This window comes from Eulemur rufifrons, chromosome 7, assembly GCF_041146395.1.
Source record: "Eulemur rufifrons isolate Redbay chromosome 7, OSU_ERuf_1, whole genome shotgun sequence".
NCBI classification, from domain to species: domain Eukaryota; kingdom Metazoa; phylum Chordata; class Mammalia; order Primates; family Lemuridae; genus Eulemur; species Eulemur rufifrons.
The window spans coordinates 86,190,384-86,208,308 of record NC_090989.1 but is presented as its reverse complement, the minus strand read 5'-3'; the positions used below and the strand labels follow the sequence as shown (position 1 = coordinate 86,208,308).

The 17,925-nt window shown below is 34.2% G+C and overlaps 1 protein-coding gene and 1 non-coding gene across 2 annotated transcripts in view; both read left to right on the top strand.

The window, feature by feature from the left end:
• NAALADL2 (N-acetylated alpha-linked acidic dipeptidase like 2) overlaps window positions 1-17,925 on the top strand; it is an 899,092-nt gene that overhangs the window by 819,566 nt on the left and 61,601 nt on the right. The window contains exon 12 of the mRNA XM_069471997.1: window positions 14,872-14,965. Coding sequence (XP_069328098.1) covers window positions 14,872-14,965 — 94 coding nt within the window. The remainder of the gene's footprint in view (window positions 1-14,871; window positions 14,966-17,925) is intronic.
• LOC138388634 (small nucleolar RNA U13) lies at window positions 17,202-17,303 on the top strand. The gene has a single exon (XR_011234168.1). It is a non-coding gene; the product is annotated as a small nucleolar RNA U13 (small nucleolar RNA).

The following is a 17,925-nucleotide window of genomic DNA, read 5'->3' as shown; positions in this document are numbered from 1 at the left end:
ACTTGAAACAATAGTAGTGTCTTTAAAATCTCATATTCTTTCCTTGAACTATCTCTAATTGGTACATGAATTTATAAAATACCAAAATTATCAATATAATATACCTTGAATATTTTTTGCATAGACATTGCAAATATTATTATTAGATGTCTTTATTAGTTTTTCAAAATCCTTATAATTGGGTGATAATTGTTCAAAGAATTTTAGGGGGTCAAAAAATTCAGCAAATGACTAAAAGATAAACACTGAAATATCTGAAGATATAGAAATGACTAGCTTTACAGATCTTTTATTTATTCATTCAGTAAATGTTCATTTAGTACCCACTTTGAGGCATGAACTGTGGATAGGTGCTAGGTATATAGCCATAAACAAATAGACAAGACAGCCACACTCAAAGGACCTGATATTTAATAGACAGGAAACATGCATACACTAAAAAAGCTCTATGATAAGCATACACAACAATGAATCTGAACACAGCAACTAACTCTGGAATAAACTATGATATAATAATTTTTTGAAATTATTAAAAAATAAAAACTTAGAAACCATAATGGAATAACTGCAAAATGTTAAAGAAAAAAACTCTCAATCCAGAATTCTGTATTCATCTAAAGAATTATTCAAAAGTGAGAGAGAAATGAATATATTTTCAGGAAAAGGCTGAGAAAAGTTTGCCACTTACAGGCCTTTGCTGAAATAACTACTGATGTTTATAGTTTAATAAGAAGGAAATTAAATCCTGAAGTATGGTATAGTATAAAAGAAACAATGTTATTAAAAAATGATGAAGATGTAGACAAATAAAAATAACTGTCAATGATCAAGAAAACCACACTAATAAGAATAACTAACTAGAGATAGTTCAAAAATATCAGATAACAGTAATGTAAGAGGGAGAAGTAAGGAGGGCTTTAATTCATCCTAAGGACTTTGTGTACTGTGTAGTTGGGAGATGGAGAGACAGATTGGTTAACTTTAGACTTTGTTAGTAAACTACGCTTCTATAAAATTTATTTACTTATTTATTTATTTATTGAAGATCTTAATCATGTATTTGTTTAATTTATATTTCAGTAGATTAGGGGGAAAAGTGGTTTTTGGTTACATGGGTGAATTGTATTGCAGTGATGTCTGGGTTTTTAGCGTACCTGCCACCTGAATAGCATACATTGTACCTGATAGGTAGTTTTTCTTCCCTCACCTCCATCCCACCCTCCCCCCTCCTGAGTCTCCAATGGCCATTGTACCATTCTGTATGTCCCTGGGTATCTGTAGCTTAGGTCCTACCTATAAGTGAGAATATGTAGTATTTGGTTTTCCATTCCTGCATTACTTCACTTAGGATAATGTCCTCCAATTCCATTCAAATTGCTGTAAAAGTGAGCTTGTCCAAAATTTAATGTACCTATAAAAATATAAAATATGTAATTCCTAAATCTATAGAGAAAGAAAAGATAGAAGAGGGAAAAAAGAAACCAGTCAAGCTAATGGAATTCAAAAGAGAGAAAGGAAGAAAACAGAGAGCTCGTTGTCTAGAAAACACAAAATGATAGAATAAATGCAACTATGTCTACAATTATAATAACTATAAATAGTGTAAATCAGTTGAAAAAAATTTCTCAGGCTGGAGTTTTGACCTTTAAGAAATTCAGTTATGTATTAATTTCAAGTCATACTAAATCTTATGAGACAGAAATCTTGAAAGTAAAGAGATAGAAAAAAATGATGTATCAGATATGCACTAACCAAAGAAAGCTAATGTGCCAATCATCATCAGACAAAGTAAACTTTAAGGCAAAGTACAAACCCAGGCTTATCCAATTAGAGGATTATCTTATAAGGATAAAAGGAATAATTATTCAGGAAGTTATAGCAATTCTGGACATATAGATACCAACTAACATGTACACAAATTAAAAATTGATCAAATTATAGGAATGAATCAATACATCCACAATAATAATGTAGGATTATTAATACATTTCTCTCATAAAGTGATAAATAGAAGATTACCCAGAGTTACAGAGAAACTAATGATAAATTGGTTTAAGACTAGAGCTGGGATGGGAGATGGGGTAACTAGGTAAGAGAATTTACCTAGAAGAGACATGTTGGTGTCATAGAGAGGGATTGAGTTACTCCTAGAGGAGTTAGAGAGAAGATACTGGACTCAGGAAATTATTTTTAATTTATTATAATAGGTGTGCTGTGATAATACAAGGGACAAATTTTATAGCCCCCTCCATTGGTGTGTTTTTTGTGTATATGGTGTGTTTACCAAATTTTCCATTCTTACTCCATACATTCATATCTCACTCACACACACACACACCCACACACACACACAGTCTATTTGGACTCTACTCCAAGCATTCTTTTGTCTATAAAAGCAGTGTCTTGAGAGCTTGAAGACATTAATCCCAGTTCTGATTTTGCCTCTAAACAGTTATGCAAAGTTTGGAAAGTCATTTCAGTTTTCAACCCTTATTTCCTTATCTTCAAATTGAGGTGATAAGATCAGACAGGCTAGATTTCTTTTATCATTTGCTTCTCCATAAGTTTATGTAAAAATGTTTGACATTTTGGGCATTACTTATTAATATATATTTAAATTATATATTTCACAAGGGTTTATTGTCTAAGAATTAATTTTTCCACTAAGAAATGAGGATAAATAGTTATTTATTCAATGAATGGCATAATGCATATCTGAGGTAATAAAATCCAGGCACCTTTTAATCTGCCTAAATAATTGAGATGGTTCACTAGAGCCTCACCCTGGTATGTATTCCCAGTCTTCTAAATAAATTGAATAGAGCAATGAGCTCTCTGACACCTTTAAAAACAAAGAACACAGTTAGCAACTTACCATAGATGAGGGGGAAACTAAAACATGAAAATTACTAAATATAGTCTCTTTTGGTGTTTTCCACTAAGTAAACTATATTTTAAATGAAATAAGCTATTAATTGTAACCTAGTAGACCCTTCACAGACTGGCCTCAATCTACATTAATACCAGCATTGCTTAACATAATCTGACAGGTTTGTTAGTAGGATTAAATGAAATCTTGTATTCACAGTTCCAGTGAAAGGTCTGACACATAATAGATTTTCAATTCATATTTGTTTCTTTCCTCTATCCTCCTTTCAAACATACGAAAACCACAGATGTACCGTACAACCTTTTCACTGGAGTGGTGGGCTAGTTTCTTTGCAAAAAGTGTGTGAACAGCCATATGATACGATGATGGATAATGTAATGTTCCTAATTTCTCTAAGGTCTTAAAATTACAAAGATCACAAACTTCAGACAGCAAAGGAAAGCAGGATTCGTGAAGCTTGTGGACAGATGTCCTCCTAGAGGCAGGTTCTGCTGGGCTCTGGCCTTTCAACAAGCTTCCCCGGACATAGAGGAGACTACTCAGTTCATAGCATCTATACAAGCAAACTGCATAAGAAACATGGAGTTTGTCAGGGCTCCAGCAGTTGGTTAAAATCCATGTCAGGTTCCAGAAAATAGTCACATTAGTAAGCTCTTTATATAGTACTAAACTTTTCTTATTAGACTGAATCCTTCAATACTCTTAGTGCCCCTCAATAACCAATCACAAGCTAAACATTCAAGAGAATATTATGATTGGGTTTTAGAGAGTAAGGATTCAGGATAAAGAAACTGAGGCTCATACAGGTTCAAGGACTAAATCTACATATTCAAATTAAAGGCCATTGTGTTTTCAACAATGTACATTTAGATATTATACTTTTTGGTGATAGTGATAACATGGAAACATGAATTACCAATTATCAGATGAAATGAAGACATGAAAACATTCCTATCTTCACTTTTCAAGATCAGGATTTGCTTTGACATGATATATAGAATGGCTTAAACCTTTTCCCAGATTAATATATTAGTAATCACATAGTGTTGCTTTACAATTTTTTTCTGACTAGTCGAGACATTCCAATATAAATGGAATATGTTTATCCTTTACAAGGTTTTTTTTTTGGAAAGTCCTAAAGTCCAATTTAATAACAGATTTTGTGAGTCATTCAAAAATTCTGCTTAAATATAATGAAATAAAATGAACAAGGGTTTTGTTGACAAGGAAAGAGATCCCTTACAATATATTCATCTTTTCCAACTTTATTTTCTTTTTCTCCCTTAAAAGAATTCTTCTTCCATCAAAACCAACTTACTCAATGTTGGAATCAGAATTTGCAGTTACCTGTTGCCCTTACTAAGAGTGCTGTCCTCAACTTTCCCCATCTTTCTAAATTGTATATATCCATTCTTTAATGTCCAAGAGAAGTGAAATCTCCTCCAAAAAGTGTTCTTGGTCAATTGCTATCCATAGTAACCACTGTTTCCCTACTCATTTAATTCTTTGGATGCACCATTTTATATGTTCTTTTTCTTTTTCTTTGTGAATATCTTAGCTTTCAACTTATAGGCTCCTTTACCATGGGAACAGCTTCACAGTTTTAGCATTTAATTGGGGACTCTTGAATTGTAGGTGCTTTATAAACATTTCATCAAGATAAATGTCTCTAAGATAAAGTGTTCTAATAAAAGCATAGGGTCATATCACATAGTTTAACTGGTCAACTATAATAAGATCTAAAAATTCGTGTATTGCTGGTTTGTGTTGTTCTGTGAGACATTCTGTGGTGTTTGAGAAGCAAGGAGCCATGAGAGTCCTGTCTATCACTGGGCAACATGTTAAAAAAACAATACATCATAGAAATTCTAGAGCTTGACAATATGCTCAGTTTGTGCAATTCTTTATTTACATACATATATTTTGGATTCACCTAAACAATAACATCTATTAATAGTTTAGAGAAAGTTGTTGTAAGAAACTTGCCATAAATGTAATCACTCATCAAAGAATCTAAAGTCCTTGTGATTCTTTTACTATTTTTAAAATGTCAAGTCTCACTCTGTAGGATGCAGTCTACAACAATATTTATTGCATTTATAGGTAGAAAAGAAACTGTATTAATACCATAACTGCATACAGAAAGGGTCAATATATTTTGACCATTATTCAAAGTCTCTTTAGTTAGAAGCAGCAAGTTTAAAAAAGAACAATATGTTTATTTTTTTTCATTCCTATATCTCCACCTCCTCTATTGCCTTTATTGCCTCTGTAATATAGAAACATGATTTCATTATTTTTCAGTGTTAATATTTTTGTGAAAAAATGGAATAATATTCTGAGGAAATTCTTCTTACAAAAATAGAATTTTACTAGCTGTCCAACTCTATAATAAAATAAAGGTGTTTTTGTTGGTTTTTCAATTAGGATATATAGAAGGAAATAATTATATTAACAATTTAGGCCGGGCGCGGTGGCTCACGCCTGTAATCCTAGCACTCTGGAAGGCCGAGGCGGGTGGAGAGCTCGAGGTCAGGAGTTCAAGACCAGCCTGAGCAAGAGCGAGACCCCGTCTCTACTAAAAATAGAAAGAAATTATCTGGCCAACTAAAATATATATAGAAAAAATTAGCCGGGCATAGTGGCGCATGCCTGTAGTCCCAGCTACTCGGCAAGCTGAGGCAGTAGGATCGCTTAAGTCCAGGAGTTTGAGGTTGCTGTGAGCTAGGCTGATGCCACGGCACTCACTCTAGCCTGGGCAACAGAGCGAGACTCTGTCTCAAAAAAAAAAAAAAAACCAAAACCAAACAATTTATTTCAAGATGATAATATTGATCTATCAACTAAACAACTGACTCTCTATGTGATTTAATCCATTATTACCAAAAGGTCCTTTGTTTAGTGATTTGGTGTTAGGAAGAAATGCCATCTTTATCCTTTACTAAAACACTCCTTTATTCAATTCCTAAAGAGCAAACTAAAACCACATTAGTTTGCATGTACAAGTACCCAGAATTATGGTCAGAAAATATAATCCTTAAAAACTGATAATACAGAGCTATATATCCTCTTTATGGCTCTTTATAAAAGGCCTTTTATGTCTTGCTGTATTATGTATACTTGATGAATGTTTCTTTAGCATTATTGCAAACTCTGCTAAATCAATTCTCTAATCTTTCCCTCTATGATTAATTGATTAATGATTTAATAAACATACAATTACCCTTTTAAAAACATAAAAACCTCTACCTGTTAGTCACACCACAGCTATGGTAGTATCTGCGGCTACTGAGAACTAGATTCCTGTTGCTGCTAGTGATGGGGGTGGATTGTGGGGGTAGTGAGAACAGCTAGTTCTAACTATCCAAAGACATGAATTTTCCTTTACAAGGAGCTCTCAAGAAATATATGTTAGATAAAAAATAAAACACATTTAACTCTAAAATTTTATTGTTGTGTAAAAATACATAAAATTCAACTAAGCAACCTTGTGTAAACTGATATAAGAGGTTGTTTTTTTGCATTAAATCTACTTCTGATTTTTTCCTGTATGTTATGCAGCCTAGCACAGCATCTTCCTCATAGAAGGAAAGTTTTCAAGGAAGCCTTTTGTGATGCTTTCAAATGAATTAGAACCCCTGTATATATTTTCATAGCACCTTGTAGAATTTAATCATTTTATAATCATAGTCAATACCTATCACCTCTCTTGAGAAAAGCTTCAAAATCCTAGCACTTAACATAGTCCCTGACATATAACTGTTGCCCCAAAATTATTTATTTAATACTAGAAATTCCTTTTAATAATATGAATGTGGATGAATGGGTGATTACTGATAATCATTTGATAAGTGTTTGTGCTAGTTTTTAGAGATATTTCCCTGAACTTTGTTCAAAGAACCTAAGGTTGGAGTAGTAATTAATAACTTACAGTCTACTAAAATATATAAATACCAATTATTATGCATACCAACTTACCTCACTTGTTTATTGTCCTCACCCTTCTGGTGTATTTGATATCTGTTTAATCAATGCTATTTATTTTTAGAAAAATGTGAAAAATATTCACTAGGGCACCTTAGAGAATTGCTTTAATTCATAACTCTCTATGTCCACTTTTATAGGCTCAGGATCTACAAACATAAAAATTAACAATGGCAAGTATCAAAAGTTATAACCCTGATAGGATCACTTTTTGCTCAGGTTTTTATTTTAAACAGGTGTAATCAGCCTTTGATTATTCCTTAGAATCATAATTTCACACTTGATAAATGTTGTCTAAGTGGCCATTGGTATTCCTGATTATTAAAATTAGGAAAGAGGTTGGAAAATTTTTAGAAAGTTGCTAATTAGTGTAATAATTAAGAGTCTAGATTCTGCAGTCAGAATGCTTGGGTTCAAATCTCAAAATTACCGTGCACTAGCTAAGTGGCCTTGAGAAATTTAATTAACTGAGCAACGCTTCTGTGTTCTCATGAACAATAGAATAAGGCTATTGTAAGAATCAAATGAATTAATTCTTGCAAGGAATTTAGAATAATGCCTGGCACGTGATAAGAGCTCAATAAATGTTAGCTGCTATTATTGGTAATTATTAGTAATATTATATTAGTAATAATATCATGTTAAAGTTGGTTCTTAGTGAAATACAATGAAGATACTTAATTTTTAATTTGTTAATCAGCACACGCAAATTACTACTAAACATAGTAAAAAAGAAAATTTGGTATCTTGAAGTTTCTTTTTCCAGAGCACTAAGAAGTAGTAACATACTGTGGTCCCTCTCTAGGAACAATATGACTAGCAGAAGATACAGCTATTGTTAAAAAGTCAAAACATGACGTCACTAAAAATAGTCATTAAAAAATACCAATGAACTACTTGATTATTTCCCATTTAATCTGTAAATATATTTTCTTTGCTACAATTTAATAACAGATGGGTGCTGGCAGTCACCAAAAGAGGAAAGATACCTCAAAATTGAAAAAAATTACACCAGTTATCTTTTCTGTGGTCTGGGAATAGGAAGTGAGCATTACATTTTAGTAGTAGATTTCTAAAATCTACTACCAAATCCAAATATATTTTAGTGGGCTGTCTTCCCTTTCTTGTCTTTCCTCCCTATTCCACTGCCCTAACCTCTCAATGAACTGCTTGTGTTCAAATTTTGTCTCAAGGTCTAGTTTGAGGGGAAGCCAGACTAAGACTCATGGTAAACTGCAGGTTGTACAGTTAGAGTTTAGGCTGAGAACATAGAGAGGAAATGGGGCTTACAGCAAAAACAGAAGCCAGAAAGAAGCATTGGAAGCAGGGCGTTTGTATTCCTACATTAGTTTCCTGACAACATGGGTTGTCTTCTTTTTCCTTAATGCCCTGGCTGTGGCAGGTATTAGTGTATATTTATAAAAAAAAATAATCTCTATCAGTTTAGGGGACAAATTAAGGGCCCATCTCTTTCATAATCCAAAAAACTTTTGTGGAGCTATACCCTGTTTATGTCTCCTTTCTTCCCTTCATAGCCCTTGGATTTCCCACTATTACCAAAGGGTCCAGAGAGCCTATGCATGATCTGTCAGCTGCAACAACTCTGTAGTGAAAGCATGTGCTCGCCCCCAAACCAGGTGTCCCAGGGTTTTTATTCAGCCCTTGGCAACTGTTGGAGGCACAGTGATGACTGAAACAGCATTTTCTCGGGATGCAGGAGAGAAAAAAATCTCTCTTTCCTCTAGAGGTATCCACAGCTATGGCTGTTCCCCTGCCCAAGATTGATGCGTTCCCACATTTACCACTGTTCGCTTAAACAGGTCTTTAAGTTCACATGTACTTTCCTTGTGGTAGTCCCATGGTCAGACAGGTGAGGTCACAGGAGTTCTTAATAACAACCATGAGTTTGGGGAACCAGATATCCTGTATATTTCCCTGGTTAAAACCCTTCTCCTTAAAATGAATGGCCCTCTCAGAGGCATTGGAATTCCTCGATGATTTTTGTAATCTTTGCTACCAGGTAAGATAGTTTTCATTGGAGATTACCTTAGTCCATCAAAAGTATTCTAATACTTTTTAAACCTTAACAAGGAAAGGTGGAGTTTTGAACCATTTCTTTCCTGGAAGTTTACACGTTCCATAACAATTTTCCTATCTCTTTTTCCTCTTCCTATTGGCTTTTGCAAATGTAAGCAGTGGAAATAAGGTCTTTGACAAGAACTTCTAAGTGTCCCATCAAAACCTTTCTGCAGAAAGAAATCCTCGAGTCATCCATTGGCAAAGTAGGTGCTCTCTTGGGGTGACTGGATGTCTCTACTTCCACATGCAACGCTCACATGGCAGTTCTTTTGGGAGCTGAGGGAGCAGGTGTGGCATTTAAGATTTTTCTCACTGGTTTCTGTGATATGGGTTGTGTCTGTAGTATCCTTTTTGGTAGCTCTGGGAATTATATAAGGTTTTGATTTTCTAAGATAGTTTTACTTTCAAGTAATTTTTTCATATATAGACTTGCCAGATCATAGGCTTTTTAGTTGAACATTGGATGGCATCAATTTTCCTATAGGTCAAGGGAAGCAATAGAAATGAAGTGGGACAAACAGGTCTGTCTTTGGCGGGTGCACAAGAAACATTTTGGATAAGTAACTGCATAACTCAGGCTATAATGTGGAGAATGAATGGGTTGGACGCAGACATTTAGATCAATTAGGGAGTTTGTGGATTATTACAAATGAGAGATAATGAGAGTCTTAACGCTAGATTTTAGCCATGTTAGGGGTACATGTTTTGTGTGCTAATTTTGTATAGTACTGTTTAATTTCTCATATTGCTGAGAAAATAGATTGAGTGTGTCAGGAGTACATCCTCACTCCCTCTCCTCTATTGATGTCATCGCTTTGGAAAGGGATCATGAGGACTGGAGGCTGCTTCTTGTTCTTCTCCTCTTCAGGGAGCTGCCCCCAGTCCCCTTGCCCATGGCTGGCTGCTCTGAGGTTTGTTATCCACAGGGTGTTTGTTGCCAAATCGGGGGTTTTCTGCTATAAGGTAACATAAATCAGAGTCCGGTCACGTCAGGAAGAACATAACAGCCTGAAGGGCACCATGCACCACAAAATCCTGTTATGAAGACTCTCACCAGGCCATAATTTATCAGATAATGCCTCTGCTCTGGAAGTTAAGACAAGTGGAAAGGACTCCCTGCAGATCACTGAATGATGGCCATATGGCTTGATTGAGTTTCAGCGTTTTCTGACTTCTGGCCCCACACTCCACACACAAACTTACTTCCCAGTAAGAAGAACTCCATTTCAGTCACACTGGTTTCTTCATGTTTCTCTAAAAAGTCAGTGCTTCTTTCTACCCCAAGGTTTTTACTCATTATATTCCTCTAGTCTGGAATACCTTTCTGCTTTTACGCTCTAGATTCCTGAGCCTAACACACACACACAAACACACATGCACACACATACACACACACTATAGTGGTATAATTACATGGTATGTTTAAAGTAGAATAGAAAATGGTGCTTTTGGAGAAATTAAAGATTTATGTTTACCAATTTTATACTGTTAACTTTTTTTCCAATTGTTTAAAAGTGATATGACTTATCTGTAACAGGAAAGTTCATTATAAGGGGAGAAACTATCTTTTACTAAATTTTAGCTCCCTTCTCTCCTCCATAGCAGAGTAATGTTCGGTCATACAATGAAGGCTCAATAAATACTATCAATAGGGTGGCTCATGATTCATCTCCTGTTTGTTGTATTACGTCACACCATGCCATCGTGATCCAGTCTTTTTCAATTTCTCTCTCATGCCAACCTATAAAAGAGATCTTATGATTATCTCACAGCATCAACTTCTATGGTAGAGCTCTATTGCATTTTAAATTTGAGAACATAAAAACAGTCCCACAATGATAGTTTAACTTACAGCTTAAGCAAAAGGTGCCAACTATGGTTACTTTAATGTATTAGTAGGTTTATAAAAATGGAACAAACCACACTATGTTCAACTCTGCCTGCAACTAAAGAGAAATTGCATTATAAACCCATGGAACTGGTACTGCTTTAGTGAGCATATATATTTATTCAAATCATTTATTACAAATACAGTCACCGTACTGGACAATGGGCTACAATAAATAAGGGGAGAAAAATCACCTTACTCTCTAGATATTTACAGTTTAGTAAATAAATCTTTTTTGTTTTCTTTCTAAACTGGTCTGGTGAGTAAGAAAAAGATTTGTGACAAAGTCAGAGAATTTAAATACCCCCTTATAATGCAACAAGGCAACAGACTATTTACTAAATTTAAGAAAAAAAAATATATATGTATATATCTCCCTACACTAAGTTTAAGTTTCCTTAAAATACTCTTTCGAAACTTTAAATAAAACTAAAATTATTTCAAGCCAGAAAAAGAGAAACTTTTATATGGAACGATTATTATATAATTTGTATTTATTACTCTCAAAATTTAGAAAAAAGTTTTATGTATTGTTTTTATCTTTTGACAATCTGAACTTGCCTAACACCGTGAAACCACTAACTCTAGGGACATCAGTATTATTTAGTGAGGGAGGAAAGCCTTTGTAATATGGTGTTCATAAACTCATTTTTTCAGTATAATAATCCTTTTATATTTTAAAAATATTTTTAGTTCTATACAATAAATTTTTCTTTATAATTCATTCTTCCTTTATCTTCTGATCAGGGGTAAGATGGTCAGCGAAGAGAGGAGAAGGGAGGACACAGGGGTCCTGAGGCAGATTATGTGCTTCTAAAGTTATTGTGATGGAATTTTACAGATGTTAAAACTAGCTATTTGTTGATGCTATGTGCTACAGGGATCTAAATATCATAGTCATCCAGGGTTGGGATAAGATATTATAAGTACTGGCCAGTATTACAAGAAACATAGGTTTTTTTTCCCACCAGGAAATATTGTAATGTAGTGGAAAGAACAGTAGACTAGAAGTAAAGGATTTAGAGTCTAGCTTTAGTTCTCTACAAATAACCAGCTGAGATACTTTTGCTAGATTCTGACATGTACCTCATGTTATAGCAAAAGAATAGGATAGGCCTTCAAATCAGTTATACTCAGGTATGTGACTTGAGCAAGTTACTAATCTCTGTAAGCCTAAATTTATTTATCTATAACATGAACATAATAATGTCTGCCTAGCTGAGCTGCTGTGAGAATGAATGAGAATGATGTTTGAAAACTTCCGAACAGCATCTGATACCCAGTAGGTGATTAAGAAATTTTGGTTATTGATATTTTAGCTTTGCCATTATTGTTAACTATGTATTCTCAGTGAGGCTGATTCTTAATGTTTTAAATACAGAATATTAATTTCTCCACAACCTGTCTCTAGGGTTGTCAGATATGTAGGTATAAAGCATTTTTAAAAAAGGAAGGTCTCATACAAATTTAAGAGAAAGCTTTTCCGGCATGCTTGAGGAAGACAATTTCAGAGTGGGTAAGAAGAATATGTAGTATGGCTCCTCTCTTCTCACTGTATGGCAAAGAGTATACACATCTCACTCTTGCTTATAAAGCTGCAAATGAAGCCGATTTAGTCTAAGCATTCTATCCTGGGCCAGGTGCCTTGGAAGTCCCAATCTTGGTTGCCAGGTTCTTTTTGAAATAAATAGCAAGGTAGTTTGGCTTATGTTCCAGTTGTTTGAGCTGCCAACTGACTCTTAAAAAAAAAAAAAAACAGAACAAAACAGCTTTCTCCAGCAGTACACAGAGAAGTCGCCTTTTTCCTACCTCCCAGTTCTTTCATTTTAATCTTTTATAATGTGTGGTTTTCAGATTCCAAAAGTGTAAACAAAACATGTCTGTTCTGTAGTTTCTATTATCCAGTGCAAATTAGAAAAAGAAACCATAATGTTTCTTAATCTTCTTTCAAAATTCCTTTTTACAAATAATTTATTTCCAAATATCAGGGTTCTTTGCATGATTTAGAAGGGGTAGGAGGGAATAGAAAGAAGATTGATATCCATTTATTGCAGACAACCTTCTTTTCTTGAAGTATAGCATCATCAGAGTAAGAAGTTTCCGAGTATTTTCTGTGGATGCTATGCTGGTGTAGGGGCAAAGGAAAAACTTCCCCCTCGGCCCTCTGAAGGTTCCCAGAAAATGAAATGACAAAAGGAAGATCAGTAAAAGAAAAAGGCATAAATATTTCTTTTAATGTGCATAGCATGGGGGAACACCAGGAGAATGGTTACCTAATAACTCAGTGGGGTACAGAAACTTATATTGCCTTTTTCATGGGGAGGGGGAAGATGTAGAATGTAGATAATTTTTTTTTTTTCAGAAATGAAAAGAATCAGGAAATGATTGTTGGGGAGAATGAATGGACCTGGGAGACAGAAGTTAACTCATAAATGATTCTCTTTATAATTTGAATTAGCCCAAGAGACAGACACTATCTGAAAAAGTCTATCCAAGTGGGGTTGCATTCCTCAATCTTCTTTTCTGTGATAGATAATGAGATTTTAGGGAGGGGGTGGAAGGCAATTGTGTTCCTCTTTGGGGATTTGGAGTTTTGGGGTAGATAATGGAACTTCAGAAGACAGCCTCATCCTGTGCTCTGAGAGAGACAAAAGGGTTGAGGAAGGCAGAGAAGGTAAGAGAGACTTTGAGGCTGCTTCTTTAACTCAGTATATCAAAGCAACTTATTTGGGGGCTTTGTTTTCTGAGCCCCAACAATGGGGATAAAACTCTGCAAAAATACCTTAGGTATTGGGGCAGAATTGGTTGCTACATTTGGAAGAAAAATATCTCAAAGTAATAAAGGGGTATCAAAGGTGATTCTTCCTCCTGTTTATTTCAAGGGATACATTTTCCCAAGCATATGGAAGACCAAAACGAATTATATTTTTATTATAGTATGAATTGTTCAAACAATTGGGAAATATACCTTTTACATATTGAATGGAATTTGGCCCCTGAATATTTAGATTTGAATATTTAACACTATAATTTCCTCATAAATTACATTGTCTCAAGTTAGTGTGCTAATTTCCCTTGTGTAGTTTCACAAGACAATGTTTTCATTCACTAACCACATTTCATAGTGCATTAATAATATCAACACAGTCACATTTTCTTGTTTGCTGGCTTCAGGGTTATAAGAGATGTAGGGACATTTGTTAAGCCTAGGTAAATATTAAATATCAACTGTGAGAGAGAGAGAGAGATAACAATGGCATTTGATACCATCCCTAGGGTCCTTTGAGATGTGTGTGAATGCATGTAACTTGTTCAGCCCATTAAGCAGATGCTAGTTCAGCTGTAGTGCATATGTTGGTTTTCAGACACAGTTTTAGAGTGGAGTGGTGGGGAGATGTTCATCTAAAAAAATCCCAAGTATGAGCTTTGGAGATGCCATTTACAATTTTATTTATTTTTTAATTTAAGCACTGATCTCAAAGATATATAAATGATATTAGTTTGTTAATATCATTTGTCAAAATTTGTTAAACTTTGAATTTTGATGATTAGGAATAGAGTAAATCATTAAGAAAATAGTACATAAGATTTTAAAGAAATTTTAGATTAAATTATATTTGAAATGAAATAAATCAACTATTAATTTTGTCTTGATTGATTACTTAGTTCAATAATCAGATATTGATTTTTAGTTCTCTACTGTTTCATCATGTGATGTTCTGAACTCTAAGGGATTGTTTTAAAGTCTAAATATAACAGTTCATTCAACTAGGGAACCCATTTGTTAATATTTAAATATTTAGCTCAAAAGAAGAGCAAAATATTATATTTCTTTATATTATTTTGAGATATTAAAAAGAAACTGAAGCTTTTTTCTTTATAGAAAGATAAAATGAAAAAGGGGTTTGAAAAATATTTTATAATATGTTTTTCCTCTCTATTTTTATTACTTTCTATGTATAAAGTGTAATAATGAAAAACAAAAACCCTTGATTATGGAATTCTAGCATTTTTTTCTGTTTTCTTTCAGCTCTCAGGAGAAGTGATTTTGCAAATTGCCAACGAACCAGTTCTGCCCTATAGTGCTCTCGATATAGCTTTAGAAGTTCAAAACAGCCTTAAAGGTAATTTTTCTTTGAGTTATGGTAATGTTAGCTAATAAAAAATTGTGCAACTAATTTGCACAAGGAATGGATGAAATCATCTACTATCTTACTAGCTGTGGCAATGCCATGCCTCTCTTCCTCTAGAGCGTGACTGTGAGAAGGGCCTGGAAAAATTTTAGCTGCCAGTCAACAAAAATGAGATGTATTTATATGTGAACATAAGGCAAAATATCAGATTTTGAAGGATGACCCACCTACTTTCTTTTATTAAAGAGATTTATAATTCTAAGTTTCTGTTATTATTTATAAGTTTTATATAGAATAACATAGTTCAAGGATCTCATTTCTTTTTAACATTGTACCTAATACCCACTCAGTCCAAATAAGACTGGCCTAGAGAAGTTTCTCTTTTGGGGTTGGTTTCTATGGGGTATAGGCTCCACCCTATTTGATTGAACTACTGGCTCAGATCCTAGATGAAAGATGACAAGGAGGAAACCAGGCAATCATTTTATAGTTTCTGTTTCAATTCCTTCAAGTTTGAATATATTTCTTTTTGTGGAATTCTGACCCCACCCTAATAATTACCTTCATTTCCCCTTTATCTACATATCAATCTTTCAGTTAGGCTCCTAATTTGTCTTCATTAATCAAATACAAAGGGCAGTATTGTGATTAAAGATTCCACCCTCCTTCTCTTTGAGTCACTCTTTGATGTTCCTATCAGATCTTTAATGAGTCACTTGTAGACAACTACTTCTCAATACAAATGCCATTATTTTAACTATAAAGCTTAAACAGTAATCCTTCAAAAATAGATCCTTCTAAAAAGCCAAATGTTTCTGGTAGCTGAAAATTTAATACTTTTTTTTTTCCTTTAACTATCCAGATTGTTTCTTACTACCTGGATTAGAGACTACTCCACAAGTTTTTTTCCTAATTGTTTCTTATGATTTTTATTATGTGGCTGTAAAGCCATGACCTTGTGAATAATTGAGCCACATGGGGCTATTTGTTCCCACACAAAATGGCCTCATATTGCTCTGCTTATATAGTTTTCTTCTTTCCTGTTTTCATCAGACTTTCATTTCACTGTTGTCAGTGTGGCTACCTGTAGCAGTCACTCTGAGTAACCAAGCATATGACCTTGTACAAAATAAGAATGGATCAGGTATAAATACAGGACTACATAGTTCTGTGAATTATAACTATCTTTTCTTCGAAGATTTTATAAAACATCTATTTTATTTGTTCTGTAGACTCTTTTGGTTTTTCTATAGTTCTCATTTTCATCTAGAAATTCCACCGGTATTGTACACAGTACTTTAAACTTTCAGAGAGCCAGAGGAGGAGGTTATTTTTTACATTATGTAAATACTTGTCAATATGTCAGGTTTCAGTCTGAAAATGTCAGTTCTTAGTGCACTCATAGCCAAAGAATGACCAGACACACAAAAGTAAGGTAAGGATGAAAATGAGGTTTATTGAGCATAGGATCACAGGGCAAGAGCAAGATACAGGTTTACGGAGCACGATACATACACCACAGATGACGACCAGAGAGTTGTCGCAGCAAATGAAGAGCAAAAGAAAGAGTGCAAAAAGGGGTTTGGTTATGGTCTGCATCTTGTTTTATAGTGCCCAGATTGAAACCCCCTGGTGGCTCAGACATAACCACAAAACCACTTTGATTGGATAGTTGGGACTTGCATTACTACTCATGTGGGTTGTTCTAGGTCAATTTCCAGACTCTGTGGTACCTATTAGGCTTGGCCCTTGGGCTAGAGAATCCTCTGGATTCCTTTGCACCTGGATCACTAAGTTCTGATTAGCAGATTCATAGGGTATTTCCTCCTCTCTCAGGTAGGGTAGTCGCTCTGGAGATTAAGGTAGGGCAGGACCAAGATGGGGCAACAGCACTCACTTTAGTCCCTCGGAGACCCAGAATCCCTACCTAACTACCTAACACATCTATAAAGGAATAACTATTATGCACAGAAAGAAGCCTCAAAGAATATACTGTAAAATGCAAATATTGTGTAATACAATTATAAATGACAGACAAATTACTTTTCTGAGTCCAAGTTTTCTATGATAAAAATATATCTTTATAATAAAGATATGAGAAGTTATATGTTAATAGATTAAAGAAATAAAGCCAGCAAAAACAGAAGTGTTAGCAATACTGTCATTTAACAGGCTAAGTTCTATTTTTCTAAACAATCAAATTTATTATTAAAAATCCATAAATATGATGCTTTTGTGGTTCATAAGTGTGATTACTGGGGTTTCCTGCAATATGTAAGATGTTCCTCCTCAAACTTTGTTAGGATGTTGGCACATTACCTGTCTGATGTGGAAAAAAAAATCCGTAAATAGGCACAATATTATAGTATTATTACTGCTGTATGAACATTTTAAGTAACACGGTCTACTACTGAAGCTCAAAAAAGGACCTATTGGGTCATTGCTAGAATTATATTATTAATATGGTTTTTGTGGGTGATTAAGGTGGGTGATTACTTTCAAAATCTGAAGAGAACAATGGTCTCTCTCCCCAGAAAGTGAAGTATATACAAAAAAATTTGCATGTAATCTCCATGTACTTCACAGGGTCTCCTGAATCCATTTATTCATTAATTTAACAAATATTTATTAAACATCTATGGCATGCCTGGTATAGTTCTATTACCAAAAGAAACAAGACAAAATCAAACAGCAGCTAAATAAATAAAATTAAAATCCCTGCTCTTAGGAAACATATGTAAATACATTCCCATAGTGAAACAAAATTGGCATAATTAAAAAAAAATTTGAAATTAACATTATGCTCAAACTGTACCCTAATATCAGTCACTTTGGAACAAATTTACATTCTCAAAACAAGTGTTATAGCAGAACTTAGCAGTTGTATCCAGAGAATAGAGAGATCTGACCTGGGAATATAAATTTGGGAGTTGTCCTAGGTAAGATTACTA